This window comes from Camponotus vicinus, unplaced genomic scaffold (genome assembly GCF_025532165.1).
Source record: "Camponotus vicinus isolate PSW18456_S1 unplaced genomic scaffold, iyCamVici1.0 SCAF_3, whole genome shotgun sequence".
NCBI classification, from domain to species: Eukaryota; Metazoa; Arthropoda; class Insecta; order Hymenoptera; family Formicidae; genus Camponotus; species Camponotus vicinus.
The window spans coordinates 18,894,823-18,914,787 of NW_028141967.1; the positions used below are offsets into that span (position 1 = coordinate 18,894,823).

The 19,965-nt window shown below is 28.7% G+C and overlaps 1 protein-coding gene and 1 long non-coding RNA gene across 3 annotated transcripts; one reads left to right on the plus strand and one right to left on the minus strand.

Moving 5' to 3' along the window:
• Window positions 1-1,923: 1,923 nt before the first annotated feature.
• LOC145968037 (uncharacterized) lies at window positions 1,924-3,951 on the minus strand. Its single transcript, XR_014437652.1, has 3 exons — window positions 3,824-3,951; window positions 2,728-2,936; window positions 1,924-2,554 (listed from the first exon to the last, which is right to left on the minus strand). It is a non-coding gene; the product is annotated as an uncharacterized LOC145968037 (long non-coding RNA).
• Window positions 2,457-19,670, plus strand: LOC145968034 (trehalose transporter 1-like protein). 2 transcript variants are annotated; one of them, XR_014437651.1, is made up of 7 exons: window positions 2,457-2,917; window positions 13,357-13,540; window positions 13,714-13,885; window positions 14,170-14,442; window positions 15,197-15,505; window positions 17,189-17,668; window positions 17,772-19,670. XR_014437651.1 is itself a non-coding variant. In XM_083093225.1 (6 exons), the coding sequence occupies exons 1-6, from the start codon at window positions 2,668-2,670 to the stop codon at window positions 17,615-17,617; spliced, it is 1,617 nt and encodes a 538-aa protein (XP_082949351.1). In that variant the 5' UTR covers window positions 2,458-2,667; the 3' UTR covers window positions 17,618-19,670. The 2 variants fall into 2 exon arrangements, 1 of the variants encoding a protein (XP_082949351.1); XM_083093225.1 differs by having other exon boundaries at window positions 2,458-2,917; window positions 17,189-19,670.
• The last annotated feature ends 295 nt before the right edge of the window (window positions 19,671-19,965 follow it).

Genomic DNA, 19,965 nt, shown 5'->3' on the forward strand with positions numbered 1-19,965 from the left:
GCAGCTCTTACTTGTCGAAAAGATCATTTTAATCAGGTGCTTGTGCGACAGCGGTAAGTGATTTATTTCTCCTTTCTCTTTCTGGATTATTCATTGTGAATTTTTCGCGATCTTTCCAACTGGACGAAATCATCGAACTTGCTATCGATAACAATAAATTGTAATTAGATTATCGATGCGAGCGATACGCGATTTCTTTTCTTTCTCGTTTACAAAAATGTGTGACGAATAGAGCGATTATCAAGAAGACTACGTCGGAGACAAGCTAAGAATGTGAAAGAAAGGAATTTTTTTTCGACGAGATAATAAACATTCCATGCGCCTAAACAATTTATTTCATTCTTTGTTCTACAAATGTTCCAATGCATTTCAGTCGTAAAAGTGATATATGACAATATAAGTTATGTTGAATATCAAATTAAGCGAACTAGTGAATTTCTTTCGAAAATTTGTTTGTTAGAACAAGTATATATGTTAATACACACATTGCAATTTAATCGATCAATCTAAATATGACTTTGCTTAATCATAATTAATAAAATCATTTTGTATCGCCAGTGTGTAAAAATTACACTTGTCCTAACAAAACCCAAATATATTTCTTAATTACAGTCAATTCAAGACATGTAAAATTGTTTTTCAATACATTTTTTAAATTTGGAATAAAGAATCTAATAAAGTTAATAAAGACAATATTAATAAGAGAGAAAATTTTGGGTTTTATGTCATATTTTTGCATAGCAATATGCAAAGCTCTTGCTTATAAATATTTTATTTAGTTAGTTGATGTAAAGATATTTCATTTGTATTTTGCAGTAGGATTGTATTTATTTTATTTTATAAAAGAAAACAACTATATCGTTATTTATTTTGCGAACTCTATTTAGCTTTGTTTAGAATTTTTAACGAAATAACATCTGTTGCCGTCATCTTCATGATTTTATATAATTTTATAACATGTAATTGCATTTAAAAGTTAAAAAAATATAATTCGGCATTTATATATTATTTACGAACTAGAAAAATATTTTGTAAAAATTGATTGTTTTCGTATTTTTCTGTTTAAGAACTTCGTTTATATCTATGCAATATTAAAACTGCTGTTGATTCGGAATCGAGAGTTAGTGGCGATACGCATGTGCGTTACGCAATATCGGTTGCGGGTCGACATCGCAGGACACGAGTAAATCTCGTCCTGGATTTTATTGATTTTTCTCCCATAAATAGGTGGAGTCAGGGCAGGAAATTTCTTCGAATTATTCCACATTACTTATTTCAATCAGCCAAATAGAAATTTTATAACGTTCCGTCTCGTGAGATAAGAAAAAGGAGAGTGCCCTTAATGAAATATAATAAGAGACAAATAATATTTGCATTATAAAATTAACATCTACATTCGGATACATTAATCAAAATGAAACGGCATGAAACGAAACGAGATATTAAACAAATACGCGCATTACGAAATTAACATCTACATTCGGATAAGTTAATCAAAATGAAACGATACGAAACGCAAAATATTCCATTCGCGATTGATTTCGCTTCTCGTGCTTTCGCGATTTAATCGATCGCTCGTTCGCTTGCATTAGCGTTATTACGACGAGTTTGGTACAGCGCGTTATCGATTTTCCTTCAGTTTGTATTAGGGAGAGCACCGGCAAAAAAAAGAGGAATCATTCTCGATTGGGGTGATACTCTATAGTACAGATTTGTTGCCAACGCGCGTTATTCGCGCCAAGACAGACGTTGAATTTTATAAAATACTTTTCATAATCACATCTTAGAATTTATAGATTTGATGTAAAAAATTTTTTAAGTAAAAATCCTACAAGAAAAATTATTTCTCTAGATAATGTTGTAATTCTATACATATTTATTCTTGAAAAATATTGATCAATACAAGTTAAAAGATGCAGGAATATACACATATTTATCAAGAATACTTGCGGTTATCATGAATACTTGTTCTTCTGTAAAAGTTTTACGGAACGTGGATTCAAATAAAACTTAATTACACTTAATTACAATTTAATTTGTTTTTATCGTAGAATTACGTGATTTTTTTTTTCTTCGCAATCAGAAAATATGTAAACACAACTATTGATTTAATTTTATCTTTTCTTCGTGTATATGTATTATTATATACAAATCTTTATGATAAAGTCTAATTTCTCTTCCCAAAAAACAAAAAATCAAAAATAAATAAATGTGTCCTAGTTAAGACATTTAAGCTACTATTTCTGCTTCTCTAAAATAAAATGTACTTTTGTCTCGTAAACATTACTAAATTTCTACTTAAATTTAATTTAACATTAATACAACCTAAAATAAAAGCCTAAAAGTCTCTGTATCCTTTTCTTCCTTCTGATTCTCTTGTAACTTGGAAACTTCCATCAACCGAAAAACATCCCTTTCGATAAGGAAATTGTGGGATTGTTTTATAGCCACGCGACCTTGACATCGCTTCGTTTCAGGGTCTAGGACTCGAGACCGTCACGTCGGTCGTTGCATTCCACACTACCGCAACGAGCCGCGATCGAGATCTTCGTGTCTGACGAAGAACGATAAAAGAAAAGAGTGGGAGAGAAACGTGGAAACGATTAGAGGAAACCGAGCAAGCGAGCGAGCGAAATAAAGAGCGAGAGAGAGAGAGAGAGAGAGAAAATGACTCCCACTCGTGACAATGAAGAAATAGAGGGGCGCTCGTATAAAGACTATGCTTACAGCCCTGTACCAGTGAGTTCCTCTTTGGCGGTGTTTGATACTGCCACCCCCAGCAAAGAATCTGTGGAGCTGAGTACAGAGCGTGGCGAAGAATCGTGTAGGACATCATTCCGCATTGTTGACAATCATCGCCCCGAAAATATGGCGGAAAAAGGTTCTAAGCTCGTCCAGTTCCTGGCTGCTGCGGCGGGTAAGTTCGACTTTCAGAGCTAAAAAGTTTTAAGAATAAAATCAAATTAATTAGTTGACTGACCGAAATAATATCATTTCCCGACAATCGTGGTCACTTTTTATTCAAAATATATTTTATAATAGTTATGAAAAAAATATTCTTAATTCTCCTATGTATGAGATTTAATGAATTAATTTACTAAAACGTGTATTTATTTTATGCTCCTCATGTGAAAGAATCATATATCTTCCACTATTATAATGAAAGTTACAATTATGCAACGCTTCATCCGATTGATACGTGTGCGTTAAGTTCACTTTACAAAATAAAATTAGATTTCAGATAGATATACTTTGTTCGTATAATATTTTCGAATTTTTTAGGTATGTTGTTCTTTAAATTAAAAATATAGAGCAACTTCTGCTTATCATTAATATATATATATATATTATATAACACATCCCAGGTAGCACACGTTCGTTTTATATATATTTCTTAAACATATCCAATGTTTTTTAATTATATAGCATTAATAAGAAACGTTTCTATAGAAAGGTTTTTAAAACCATAGTTAAGGAAACGTATTTTTCACGTTTCTATAGACAAAATAAAGACTAATTTTTAATTAATTTCAAATTAATTTCAAATTATATATACATACATATACATATACATATACATATACATATACATATACATATACATATACATATACATATACATATACATATACATATACATATACATATACATATACATATACATATATATATACATATATACATATATATATATATATATATATATATATATATATATATATATATATATATATATATATATTGTTACGTCCGCGGACTCGATCGAGATTTTGTTTCGAAGCGCACGATGTAACTCCCCGGCTCGCGGAATAAAGACACTTACTTATAAATAAGAAGAACTTTAAATCACATAATAACACGAACAGTATAACACAACACAATCAATGTTTCAACACAAAATTGATAGGAACCGTCCAAGACGCGTCCGCCAAAAATGTCAATCCGAGTCAAACTCTCCACTCCATTGTTTTTTACAACCTTTTGACAACACATACCGGAAATGATGAAAACTTCAAGGCTTTCCAAAATATCTTGAATGCCGCGCAATCCGGGGACATAACAATATATATACATAATTATTACGAAAACTATATTAATTTCTATTTACAAATATATGAATAAGATCACTAAAAATAATTAAGAATCAGTATTTCATTGATCTCCAATAGAAACGTTTATTTTTTGTTACTTTATCTTATATCTCACTAATTATAGTCAATGGAAGTAAAATTTCACTAATTATAGTCAGTGGAAGTAAAATCAGTAATCACGCTAGTTCATTCGTTTACCGCAACGGTGCCCTATTTTTCTCGTACTTAAGTTTTAGTCATGAAAATTATATAAAATTTGCAAAGGGCGACAAATGAAATTAAAAGTATTACTTCGATTTAATTTCTGATACAATCTCAATATAGAGGAATTTCAGACATTAAATCGATTTTATAAGTTGGACAAGTAAATGTTTGGCGAATAAATGAAAATGACCCGTTCATTATTTATTTAAGATGTAAAATAAATCATCATTTAATATGCATGTAAATATAAATAAAATTTTTAATTTTATACGAAGTAGATAAATTATAATCTAATATTACTGATTAAAACAGTCAATATTACTAATTCTTTCAGTGAAATATTATTGATTTACAGTGCTATAATAACTTATAACTGCTATATCAGTGACTCTATTTACTGTTTTCAATGATAATATACTGTTTCATTTTTAGAGAGTGTGTATGAATGCATTATTTTTTATTAATTCCATGAAAAAAGAAACGTATAACGAATAAAAGGAAAAAACGCGTTTTAAACGTATATTTTAAACGTTTTTTTTTTTATCAGAAAGGAAACGTATCTCTTAACGTTTTTCAAGTGGACATTTTAACCAATTAGAAACGTTTTCAAGAGTCGGTTATGAAACGTTTCGAAGAAATATTTGTGAAATGTTTTTGAAATGAATATGTACTACCTGGGATATTATTATGCAATGATTAGAACAGATAATCATTCTTCCGTTATACGCAATCGATTGGTATGACACTTTGGGGAGTGTTCCTTACACGGGCTTCTTAATCGTGATCTGTCTGGTCATTCTGTATTTTCATACATCGAGAAGAAACCTTGTAAAAAATTGATTAAAAATTATTGAAATATTATATATTTATACAGTATAAAGAGAATATCAAATTTGGTTTTTAGTCTTCTTACACAAGATTTTACACAAGATTCTTACACAAGATTTCAAATTTGTTCTTGAAGAATTAAATAGTTTTCAACATAGTATAGCGTGGATAACGAATAGATTAGATAATAATTACAGATTGGATAATGGGAAAATAGATCGCATGATTTGCTTTTTAACAGTACACTTATTCGTTTGATTCCCCCAAATGACATTAATTGAAGAAGATAAAGGAGTACAATATGTATCTACCGGCTCTCACCACATGAACGATACGGCTGCATTTCGCACACATCATGCAAAGTGATTTTTCCGATCGCCATTATTAAAATTCGTGAGAGAATCGAAATTATTAATTTGTAAATGTGTGTTTATGTAGTATGCTGTATAAAATTTAGAATTTTGAACATTGTAGAATTTTGAAAGTTTTCCTATTACATACTTAAAAAATCCTAAATAATTTATTAACGTACATAATAACGTTCGACAACGAAACAAGATGTTTAATTAATTATATTTTTTTGTATATATACATTAAACATAATTCATACGACATAATAAAATTTAATTACACAGTCTTTATAAAACTTTAGTAAACAATACAACGTCAAAACAATAATAATGAAAATATTGACCCAGGTGAATTCAGTGATGCATTTCAAATGCAAATATTATCATAATAAAACAAAAACCTCTGATATTTTTAGCCTCTGATATTTTGCATTCTTCTCCATTACTTATTTATTTCTCATTTCAAATTTATAGTAAGTACAATATTCAACAAGATAGAGTAATATAGAGTTATATACGTTTTGTGTTAAATACGTGGAAAAGATAAATTTGTTTAAATGACAATTCTCCTTGTCTGACAAAAGTTATTTATAAATCTTTTGTCACTTTTTTTGTTTAAAATATATTTTTTTGAGGAAAACAAATTCATTATTCACATTATATTAATACACTCATTATGCAAAGATTTTATATTGAAGACAGTTTTTCCTCAATTACGACATCTCTTAAAAATATACTCTTCTTGCAATATTTGAAATGACGAATAGAATTAAAGATTGAATTTAGCAGGAAAAAAACTGTCTGTGGAATTCGTTATTGAATTCACGTCATACAAAGAGAGAAGAAAAACCCAGGTGATTATTCGGCCCGGTGATTCCCGGTTGATCAAGTCAAGATTAGTGAGAACTTCAGGTAGCATAGAAAATGCACTTGAGAACATCGCACCGAGAAGAGAGCGGAGGACAATGATAAGCTACGTGTCACGATTCATGTCCATCGTAGAGTCCTTCGCGTATTCGGATGACGGGAATATTAAACGATTCGCATCCGGTGCTCGACCGAATTCAATCTTAACCGACAAAGATTGCCATCGGTTTAAATTACTTCCTCATTACTGGTACAACTAGCCGAGTGTACGGCACTCCGAAGTGAGAGTTTGAATTAGAAACGCTGTTCCCTCGGGGAATAAGAACAATTTAATTCATATATTCTAAAAAAATAGCGAGTCCTTTGATTATACGATCATGATGTCACAGTTGTATTTAAAAAAATCTAATTTTCGACAAAGATTAATATTCAATTCCTTAACGATGTTGTTTTTCATCAAAATCGGAGACTGCAAACAAAAGTTCAATAAAACTCAAAACTTGGAATTTATTAAAATTTTTGCATATATCGGCGACATTCTTGAAAATAAAAATTCAGATTAGCTCCGATTAGGTTCTGCAGACGTCAACTTGCGCGAGAGTTCAAAATACACGAGAGCAAAGATCCTTGCAGAGAATGAACGTTTCTTATTCTAAAATTATTTATTTGTATAAGAAATGAAATAGATGAGATTTCTCTGTTATAAATATGAATTGAGACGTCAAACCACAGAAAGAGAGAACAGCCAATATTTATAAAATCAATTTGTCCTCGCGAAGTCTAAGTTTCCGTAACGAAAATCCGAATATTTTACGGTCACTTCGTGTTTTAATACATTTACTAGAATATGTATATATTGCATGCTGTGATATTCTATTTTTTGTAATCTATCAATATGCTGATCTGTTCATATATTCATTTATCTATGCAACTTTACATCGTAGAGAAATTTTTACATTGATGGCTAGTTCGTCAGCTTTTATGTAAATTAATTGATTCCAAGCAAAATTTTTATTAAATATTCATTAAAAGTTTCATTAAATATACAGAAATTTATGTTTATCTAGTACTAGAAAAAATTCACCACAAAGTAAATAAGCTATATAAAATATAGAATACCTTGTAATGAGATATAAAATATTAAATTAATTATTTTTCCATTATTTTTGAAAACCGAATATTTTAATTTTATTTATCAAATAAATCTAATTTAAGCAAAATAACATTTTTTTGATAAAACACTATCTTAAAAATTAAAGTTAAAAATTAATTGAAAAATTTTATCTGGTTTGCGTATAATCAATCTATAGATATCAGATAATTTCAATAATTTGTTAAAATATTTTAATCCATATTGATAAATAAATTTGATTGAATAAAGTCTTATTTCAATATTGATAAGGAATGATTGAGGAACAGTAAGCTAAGATATTCGTAAAACGACCTTTATTTATGAAAGTAATTTTATATTTACAGGAATATTATTAAAATCGATATTTTATATTTCTATATAACTATAAAATATACATAATTTTTTGTCATGATTTATTTTGATTTTAGCTTTGGCAGCAAAATATTAATTTAACTGTATATCTTCATCAATCTTTAATGACAAGATGTCATATGTAATAATATAATATCTACAGCTATATAAAAGCTAATACTGTTATCACAGTTACATTGTATTGTTGATAATGTATGATAGTTTTATTTACAGTACTAGAATATTTCTTTGAGTATCGTTATCGACGGTAACGCCTCCCGCGCATTTGTGATTAGCGCTATCGATTGTTTGTTATTTATCATTTTTTAATCTGTTGATTTTACGCACGTTCCGACTGCTGTCAGATGCAGTTTCGTTGTATGGACGTCAATGTTTGTCAATTAACAGTTTGGCACAACGTCAATGCGAACGATTTTGCGTAATATAAAATGACGATAACAATATTTGCAATCATATATGAAAGTATGAAAGATAATGCTCTCTTCTGTTACTATCGAGCATTTAATCGTACGCAAATTTGTGGAATATAATCATATTTCGTCATCCCATTATTGTCATTATGCGATTTGTTATCACGATATTATTTAAAAAATGAAAAATTGCTCTTTTTGGAAAATGGAAGTAGCTATACTTTTCACCGGCTATAAGTTAGATTATCTTTATCGTACTGATAGGAATAATCCCTATACTTTTCTTGCCGGCGTGATTGATGAATTTCCGATATTATTGTTATATCTCTATATCACTGCTAAGATTATATAACATATTTTATATATATTAATTTTTCTATATAGATCTTATATATTAAAAAATGTAGATGAAGAAGAATTATTATAATATAACGTATCATATTTTAATTAGATTTTAAATTTTTAATATTATATACATATACACATACACACACATACACATATATATATATATATATATATATATATATATATATATATATATATATATATACAGAAATTTCGTATTTGTGAAAAAATTTATCTCAATTTAAGAGATATTTAATTTATATTATTTAAATTTAACTTAAATTTACTTTTTCACATTTTCTTTTAATTTCTATTATTTACAACTTATAAAACTTATTAATAATTTTGCGCAATTTTTCCTGTATATTCTTTTTTGATAAATTTATATATATATATATATATATATATAATTATATATATATATATATATATATATATATATATATATTATTATATATATATATTAGTTAAATTTAAATAATATAAATTAAATATCTCTTAAATTGAGATAAATTTTTTCACAAATACGAAATTTCTGTATATATATATATATATATATGGATTTTTTCTGTAACTTAAGACATCATTTTTAACATTTACAATTAATCGGTTTTTGACTTCCATTTTTAAATTCTCAAACGATACAATATCTCATAGGAAGATTTCATCGTGCTTTGCTTCTTATCTATTCTTTATCATTAGTACGGACTATTTTATCGTTCATTTTATATATTTTTGTTACGTAATCATGTATGGCCTACATGTTAACAAAGAGGGGATTGTCAGGTGTAATTCGCAACAGAAGAGCATAGTACGCGATTATGATTTGAACTTCAATAAGCCGACAAATAACGGATTAATAAACCGAAAAATAACGGATTAAGGCGAATTAATATCGATGAACGAATATCTAATCCAATAACAGGTCATTGTCACTTTCTGACTTTGACATTTAATGCAGCATCAGTTATGCTATCTTCAGGGTTAAAGGCCCTCGTAGAATCGCTCATAGCATTTTCGCGACGCGCCTCCTTTGATATAAATATTTTTTATTTTAGAAGTCTCGCACGATTATGTTGACTTGTTTAAAGATAGTCAACATTTTCCTTAATTGTGTAATAAAGGTTAGGAATCTTTGCTTGGGACTGCGATAAAAAATTTGCATAAAGATTGCTTAATATCTTGACAAAAAATATACCGATTTTAGAATGTCATTTAATAAATCGATGGTAATAAATCGATGGTAATATTATAAATTTATGAAATAGCACATACTATGATCGGATATTCACTGCACAAAATTAATATATATATATATATATATATATATATATAGAAAGAAAGGGAGAGAAAAATAAAATTTTTTATAACTTGTTAAATATAGTAAATATTTTATATAGTAAATTACTTATACTGCAAGTTTTAAAAACACACAATTTAAATTATTTAATATTTAATTGAATTTTTGTTGTCCACTTTTCTAATTGTAAGATTAAATTATAAAAATTTAAATATTATATATATATATATATATATATATATATATATATATATATATATATATATATATATATATATATATATATATATATATATATATACAGGGTGTCCCGAAACTAACTTGATATTTTAAAGGCAGATTCTCTGGCTAATTTAAAAACGATTTTTCCTCAGCGAAAATGTCGCGGCACTAATAATTTTCGAGTTATAAATGATTGAAAATAAAGGTTTTTCGCAAACTAAGGCTTATCGGAATAAAATATTAATAAAGTCATATTCTTTAGTTAATTTTAGGTAGAGTTTACTTTAATAGAATTTTAATTTAAGGCTTAGTTAGAAAGATACATGATGACAAAAATTGGGAATATGCAAAAAATAATGATCTCCCTCGACATTTTCGCTGAGGAAACATCGTTTTTAAATTGGCCAGAGAATCTGCCTTTAAAATATCAAGCATTAGTTTCGGGACACCCTGTGTATATATATATATATATATATATATATATATATATATATATATATATATTCTTAGTACAATTAAACCTATAATTACAATAAAAATACGGAGAGGATAAATCGTGAATAATTATGCAATAATTACTTAATTAATCATAATTAATTAGAAAAAAAGAAGAATTAAGAAATTAAAAGAAAAATTCTTAATCGTTATCGGAGATACATGGTATGATGATTGATATAAGATGTATGGAAAAATACTTATCAAACATAAAAGTTTTCCAGAATCAAAAGTGAGATATTATTAATACTCATTTCATATGACCCATCATATCAAATGTGATTCTCTTTTTCTTTCTTTTTCTTTTTTTCTCTTTTACTTTTTTTTATTTTACCTCGCCATGTATTCGTTTATATTGCGAAGTGCTGAATCTGAATGCATATCTGGATTTTTGTATTCGTGATGATACTTGACACGGATTTATTGCGTTGCAATAAATGTGATAGATAATCGCTATCATATTGCACACACACACTCGGGGTTAATCAGAAAATAATTTACTAATGGTAAACGAAATTAGTAATGCGACAATATGCCAGGTTGTACAACCGAAAGGAAACTTAAAGATAAGCCCACACAGTAATGCTGATTAGGCTTCACAAACAAATATTTTGTTTGCTACAAAGACCGTTTATCTATAACGCGTAAGTGATTAATCAGTGCACTTGTTTTATATGATATAATTTGGTTATCAAAAATTATTTAAGAGAAACTTATTATCAACTTAATAATCATTTAAAATAATCTATTTATCATTTCTCTATCTTTCCAGTTTTTATGTACAATAATATTTTTATTTGCAATTAATGCAGCAAATATCTTAATAATTAATAATTTGGCGTACGATTATATATGAAACAAGTTAATCATATTATATCATTAACACACATTTTGCTCACAATAACATCTCTTTTTCCCATTCATACTCTTTTGATTGTCTGCGGTATACCGCAGTATTTTTCAGAATTGTTTGAATAATAGCATGTCCATTAAATGCTACATATATAATTTATGAAAATCTGGAACACAATCTCTAATTGCAAACTAAAAACAGGTAAACTAAAAATGATATTAATGTAATTCGATAAACACAGAGTTGTTTTCTGCAATCTGATTCTTAAGGTTGTTGACCAAGGTTGGCAAAGATCAGACATTATTTTCCTCAGGAATGCGAGATGCAATTCTATATTCGCGCCATCAATGGCAACTTCAATATTCTGACAATATCGAGATTATATCTCTTCGATATCACATGACTCTTACGACACGTTACCATCTCGTTTATTTGATAATGCAATGCACTGTCGACAGTATAATCGCACGACAGTGCATCGTGGATTACATAAATGTGATAATTCCGAAGAACGATATTATCGCGTTAAAATAACCACATTGCTGGTTTTTCTCGCATTACCATATACGTTATTTGTATAAAGCTGACACATGAATGCATATTTCATTCTATGCGTTTGTATGTAAAAGCTATTATCCTCTTACAATTTGCGAAATAAAATATAAAAATATTCTGTTTAGTAACGTAGAATATTAACTGAAATATTATTTAACAGCTAATTAAGTTCTCTCTTGTAGTATAAAACATTATATTCAAAAATATTTCTTATTGTATTATTTATACTAAAAAATTTAAAAATATGCAATATAAAAAATTCATAGAAATTATTTTATGTAAATTTTTCGAAACTGAAATGTAAAATCTAATTTACACGTGACAGTTTGTCGTCGGGTATCTTCTACTGCGCTATGATTTAAATTTCTACTTTGTAAGGTTTGTATGTACGTGCACTGCTCTGTAAAACCGGAAGCGTGGTAAGCCTTGAATTTCATCGTATTGCCTGAAATACAATTATGTAAAACCGCTCTATCGCCGGAAAAGCCTTCAAAGCGCGCTTTGATTCGCATTTCGTTGGCAAAGCATTACCGGCAAGCATATCCCGACCGCTGACATAATTGAATTGCTAATCTCGAGACTCGCGCAGAAATACTTTCGAAAAGTCAATTTCTCGAGGGTGATAAGAAATGCATTTGAAATTTTTGAAAGATAAATCTTTTTTTAAATAAAAGCATTTTTATTAACAAATTAAAGTTTCAATGCGTAACATTTAAATAATGTAAAATTTTATTTGTGATTAAAAAGAAATAAAGACTGTTACGAAAACTGTATTACAATAAAAAGATATCATTAAAATTTATTGCTAAAATAAATTAATTGTTTAAATAAAAAAAGGACAGAATTTAGAAATATTTTAGTATTAAATATATGCTATAAAAATTTTAGTATTAAATATATGTTATAAAAAAGAAGAGCAAAAAAAGTTGTTTCTTTGTTAAAAAATGTGTATTAAATATGTATAAATATGTTAAATATACAGCAACATGTTAGAGAACCACTGATATACAAAAGCACATATAAATCATTTTTGGCATGTTTATCCCTCTCTACGGTTTATAATATAAATTTAAATTTAAGGATACGCTGATGGATATTTTATCAAATCCTATCGAAGCGATAAAATAACGATCAATATATGTATATAAAGGCTTTAGATATGAAAGCTATGGATTAATAATGTGTTTGATTATAATGAATCGTTAAATGTTCAAGATATTAATGATACAATATACCAAAAAACACCAATTAAATATTTAAAATTATTTTATCAATGGTATATTTTTATTTGCGCATAAAAATATATCTTGAAATTTAATACGATTGCAGGCAATATATGTATCGTGGCGACTGGTGCGATGTTGGCATGGACGAGTCCGGTCCTTCCCAACTTGGAGAAAGATGGTGGACCTCTGGGGTCGAAAATCACCAGTGAACAAAGTTCGTGGATAGCATCTCTAATGGCTCTCGGTACAATCCCCGGTAGTTTTGTAGCAGGATATCTCGGAGAAAGGTATTACCGTAAATAAATTCAAACATGCATATGAGTTTTATAATACAATTGCGTGCTCCCTTTTTCAAAGCAACAAGTCGAAAATAAAGATATCTTTATTTCTTCACGAAAATATGAAATGTTAAATTTCAATATTTGATGAAGAAGGATCTATTTTATTGATCTTTTCACAGATGGGGTCGCAAACGAACAGCATTATTTGCCGTCGTACCATTTTCAATTGGATGGGCGTTAGTTGCTACGGCAAGTCACATTGCTTATCTTTATGTCGCGCGACTAATATTTGGATTTGCTCTGGGTATTCCATTCACGATTCTACCTATGTATTGTGGTGAAATCGCTGAGGTAAATTTATTTTGCATAATATTTGTATAATCAATAATTTTGATTTATATGCAGGATTCTTTGAAATTATCATAAAAAAATTTTTTTATTTAATTTTCTTAATTTATCTTTAAAAAGTTATGATTAATAGAATTCTAAATAAACTTGTATAAATCTATATTTTTAAATAATTTTACTCGCAATATCTAATTTATTAAATTAAAATAAAAAATATAACTAAAATAACATTACTATTGTATAAATGTTTCTGCAATTGATTAGTAACAATTATATTATCTTTTTAGACTTCCATTAGAGGAGCGTTGGGCTCTTTTCTTCAGCTCTTTATCACAATTGGATTGTTGTATTCTTACGCTATCGGGCCCTTCGTCAGTTACACAGTCTTTTGGATCCTCTGTGCTATTCTACCAGTACTCTTCTTTGTCTGCTTCGTAATGATGCCGGAGTCTCCGTATTTTCTTCTCAGCAAGGGCCGCAGAGAAGAAGCGATCGCAGCTTTAGCAAAGCTCCGAAGTAAATCCGAAGGAGCTGTCCAGAAAGAAGCCGACGAAATGCAGGTAAATCGTAGCAATTTTTATTCGCTTTAAAAAAATCACAAATTCTATCTTTTAAGAATCAAGAATTAATTTCAGCCTATCAGCAGATTTCCTATTAACTGTTTTTCGCGATTAAAAAAATTAAAATTAAATTTATTATATATATAAAATCTGTAATTTTTAGAAACTTGTGTGCTGTACAATTTTATTTAGTTTTAATTCCTTTACTAAAGATTGTTTTATAATTTTGCCAAGTAGATTTCTCTACTTAAATGACAAGGTAACTGCTATTTACACTTTATAAGCACGTAGCTTGAGTATTAAACGCATATCTGAATACATTGCTCGTCAGATCACGTTAAACAAATGAGGCCGCGGCTAAGGCCGTTCCTTGATCCTAAATGATAATCGTATAGCTGAGAAACAATTATGATTAGCTTTTTGCAATCGACATTTTTTTCCTACAATGCAGTGTCTCCCGGAATTACCGGATTATTCTTTCAATAGCACATGCTAGACGTTATGTAAATGAAATAAATTGCAGATGTTGAAACAATCGTAATTACAAAATTAATTAGCATTACTGAGTGAAAAATTTTGAAGAATTAAAATGGATAATAGAACTTTGCTTTTGCTTTAATATCAATCGAATGTTATTGGCAATTTTATTTTTTAAACATTAATTACAGAATATCTTGTGTAGATTATTACATTTTAATTTTTTCCAATTTTCACTGTCTAATAAACACATTTGATTTTGCTTCAAATCTTTCAGGCAATAATTGATGAGGCTTTTAGAGATCAAGTCAGCATTTCAGACCTATTTAAGGTGAAGGCCAATTTAAAAGCCCTTATCTATACCTGTGCCTTGGCTTCCTTCCAACAGCTTACTGGTATCAATGTCGTGCTATTTTATATGCAAAATATCTTCATTGCTGCTGGAACCTCCGTCCCAACGGAACAAGCACCAATTATTATTGGTGTCGTGCAAGTAATAGCATCTGCAATAACGCCCTTGATCGTGGACAGATCGGGTAGAAGAATGCTTCTCGTTTTCTCTGGCATTGGAGAAACAATCAGTTTAGTAAGTAATTTTTTCTATCTTTTATCTTCTATTTTATTTTCATTTTTCTATTTTTAAATTAAGTTTGATCCTAAACTGCATATTTATCTCTGCTTTTTTCCACGAATTCGAAGACACACTTTTAAGTTATAAAATCTTGCCGTTGCGTGAAACTTTGACGTTTTCATGCCACTCTTTTTCTTTATAACAAATCTGTTTTCAAAAATTTGCATTGAAAATTGTGTTCAAAGTTAGCGTGTTCGTTATGGGACACTGTTGACAGTGTCACAAACACTGTTTCCGCAAAGTTTGTTTATTGTTTTATGCAACGATCTGGAAATCTATCGACAAAATAATGAACTTAAACAATCCGTTAGAATAGACTTATATTATTGCTCATTAAAATTAAAAGAACGTTAAGAAACTTAAAATGTAAAAACGCATAAAATTTAATCTTTTTTTCAAAAAGTACACAATTATTTTTTTTAAGTATTAATTTAATCAACAAGAAGTATACGAAATACGATTAAAATTTAAGTCAATTACTAAGATTATCATCATTTATCAATTTTCCCATGAGCATTTTAATTTTATTAAACAATAACATATTATATTTGTTACAGCTATATATATTGTAATTTTTTAGTTAAATTTTTTTAGTTAATTTTTTAGTTAAATGAGTTGAATTACTGATAATTTTTAAAATTATTAAAATTTGCTTTTAAATTGAAATTTTATACTAAAAGAGTTATATGTATTTTCCATGAATAATTCTAAAGATTATTGGCGGAAATTTTAAAGATGCGTGTGGAAACCGCATCGATTCATTTTCATATCACATTAATAGATTATGCATTAGATCATTAAGTACATTCCACAGCAATGTGTGTTCATGGTCGACATTCATAATTGTACTCATTGCTATAATTGTGTTACAAAAGTTAGCGATTTAATAACTCTTGCTTTCATCATTTGTCTTGCCTTCAAGAATGAGGCGAATGATTTAATTATCTGATATATAAGAGATCGAGTCGCAATCTTATAATTTGTATGCGATCTTCTTATGCAAATTGAATAAAAATAAACGCGACGCAAGGTCTGGCACTCGGAAATGTCCGATGTAGAATATGCAACAAGTGCATCGCAGAACGCACAATGCCCGCGAGACGTGAGGAAGGTCGAGTACTATTATACATGTCGATATACATACCATTGGATATACATACCATTGGATATACATACCATTGGAATGAGTCGATCATTATTACATTGAGTGCAATTTAGCACACACGCAGTGCGAAGACTTCCATATACGATCGCATAATCGCGATTACATAAAACGATGTGAATTTGTGACAAAAAGCAAGTGCATTCACGATAAAATAATAGAGGTTTAATCCGTTTCAGGCAGCTCTGGTTCTTTGAAAATAAATTTTATTATATAGAAAATAATTTTTACTTTCAAAAAATTTATTAGATATGTTCTTATTATTATTGCTAAAAAAAGATTTTAGAAAAATTGTAATGGTATAAAAATTGTCATAAAAGTTTTCAAAAATTTTCTGATAAAAAATCATCATAGATTTAATTAAATTTTTCTATATTTTATAATATCAATTATGTTCTGTAGCATCGAATTTATTATCACACAAATTTTGATAGATTTTCGATTTTATCACATGTGATCGTGTATTTGTATTGCAGATTGCTCTGGGCTTGTATTTTTACCTAAAAGAAGTGCAACACGCGGATGACGTGGTGGCGCAAATATCCTGGCTGCCGATAGTCGCGCTCATCATTTACATCTCCACTTATAGCGTAGGTTGGGGCCCGCTTCCCTGGGCCGTGATGGGCGAAATGTTCGCCTCAAATGTCAAGGCCAAGGCCTCCGGCATAACGGTTTCCGTCTGCTGGTTCCTGGCCTTCCTGACCACCAAGTTCTGCAAAAACTTGGAGACTGCGTTCGGCAATTACGTGCTTTTCTGGATGTTCGGCGCATTCTGTATCCTCAGCATCTTCTTCACAGTATTCATATTGCCAGAAACGAAAGGCAAGAGCTTGCAACAAATCCAGAACGAACTCAACGGAGAGACTTCGGCCAGCCTAGATATGGAGAATGGCTTGAAAAAATGAAGAAAAAACACTCATGATTTATCATTCTAATGAGTGTATATTAAACACCTGGTGAGCGATACTTTAAAGAGATTAGATACTCTATTATTTATACATTAGACATTATTTTCTCGTTAAAATACATGATAAATTTTTATATTTTTATGACGCGTAGAAGGGATTTCATATTCTTTAAGATAAAGAGAAGTTAAGAAGAGCTCAATAATGTCACAATAAGCCGGATTAACATGTGTGCCTACTATTCTACTGCCAGACTTATAAAAATATAAATGCATATTTTTAAGTCTTATTCAGCCTGTTATTAGTGCTGGATTATAGGGAAACGTGATTAATAAATAAAGTATAATCGGATGATTCAATGACCGAATAAATTATGAAAGATTTAAAATGCTCAACATTCGAAAAATTCATTAAACAAAGATTGATAGATTCCATTTCTTCTCGTATACGTATGGATAATTATTGCCTCTAATACATGAGCCCAAAAGAACTTCATCTTCGGAAAATATTACGTAATTTTATAATTAAACATATATAATAGAAGTTATATTGTAACAGATTTATAAATATTTTCGCGTTGATACTTGGATACATTTAGATTGTTTACCAAGTATAGAAAAAAATTATGTGATATGTTAATAATCGCTCCTGTAAACATTTTCCAGCAAGTTCCTGTCTAGCCCGTGATTGGAAAACGTCGTAATAACCCAGACAGCACACATGTCCAAAAGACATCTAAAAGACGACTTAAAGACGTCTTAAAGTCTTTTAGACGTCTTTAAGACATCTTTTGGCCTTTTTGTGCTGTCTGGGAAAGTAATCAATAATTACCCAACTTTGTTATTTTTTATTGAGTTTTCATAGTATTACATTTTGACTGTAGATGTAAAGCAAGATAAAAAAAACAAAAGGATTACTCTTACGACGTATTTCTCGTTCATGAGTGAAAGACTAGTCATTTTGTAACATATCTATATAGAAAAAATATAATTATTCAATAACATCGGAAATATTGATGTCTAAAAAGACATTTTTACATATTGATTGAATTATTATTATACCGTTGAGACTAAAGATAAAGACTAGAACTGTCTAATAAACTGATGAATTATGTAGCGATTAAAAAAGATAAAAATATATGAAGCAACTTTGTTGTTATTAATAAATGTTGACAACAACAAAGTTGTTATCGATATATTTAATTACAACAAAGCATATGTAACTCTTCCATTTTGTGCATACACTATAAATCATTATAAAGAGTGTAGGTAACGAAAAATAATATTTAAAAATGCCGTATTATTAGTTGATTTTTAAGTTAGTTTTAAATTACTCTGTTTTTAAATAAGTAATATTTTAATATTATATTTAATATATTTTCTTATTTATATATAACTAACATAGTAATACTATATTCAACTACATAATATGCATTTCTTCTCAGCTCAAAGAAGTGAGATGAATTTTTAATTTAAATCTATCCTAATATTATAAAAAATATTAGGAAAGATATAAATACCTTGAAATTTTGTACAATTACAGATTATTTTTTAATTCTTTTTATCTGGCATTATTTTAAAAATATAATTTGATAAATTAAAATGTATAAAATCCGATAAAAATTAAAATTATAAAAGTGAATCTATTCGATACATAAATAAGCACATGTCGATTAACACACACATACGTACACACACAAGTAAGATTTTTATAAACATTTTACATTAGACTTGCTAGATTTTTATAAACATTTTACATTAGACTTGCCACGGCCATACGCAAGTACAATGATTAGAAGCGTTAAAATAATCTTTTGTAAAATGTATACGACAGCGCCTGTAAGAAATTTCTTTTGCCTTCCTGTATCAAAACATTCAAATTTTGTGCGAAAAACACTTTCGAAGAAATGAGGAGCAAATGGCGCTCTATTGTAAATCAACTATATGTTGACTATATATGTGTATATATTATATATATTTTAATATACGAACATATTTACCGTAACTTTTGTACATAATTACTACGATAATAAATTAAGAGAATATTTCAATGATTTATTGCAATTTTTTATAATATTTTATATGCATATTCTCTCCTCTGCCTTTCTCCTCCAAACTTTCGATTAATTTCATTGATACTTTTTTCAAAAATTCGTAGAATATAAAAAGTATAAATATTATAAAACGATGGTAGTGGTGGCGTCGGTGACGATCAGATATTTGACAAGTTTAATACTTAAAGAATGTTTGTCATTATGTTGTAATAAGTGACTGTAGTCACTTGGTATTTGCAGTTGTGATGGCGGTGATGGTGGTGGATGATGAGAAAAAAAGAGAGAAAGAGAGGGA

Bases quoted from the DNA above. Each gene is read 5' to 3' on its own strand.
- LOC145968034 (XM_083093225.1), top strand. From the start codon at position 2,668: ATGACTCCCACTCGTGACAATGAAGAAATAGAGGGGCGCTCGTATAAA. The intron at 13,541-13,713 runs GTATTACCGTAA...ATCTTTTCACAG, and splicing joins GCAGGATATCTCGGAGAAAG to ATGGGGTCGCAAACGAACAG. The intron at 15,506-17,188 runs GTAAGTAATTTT...TTTGTATTGCAG, and splicing joins TTGGAGAAACAATCAGTTTA to ATTGCTCTGGGCTTGTATTT.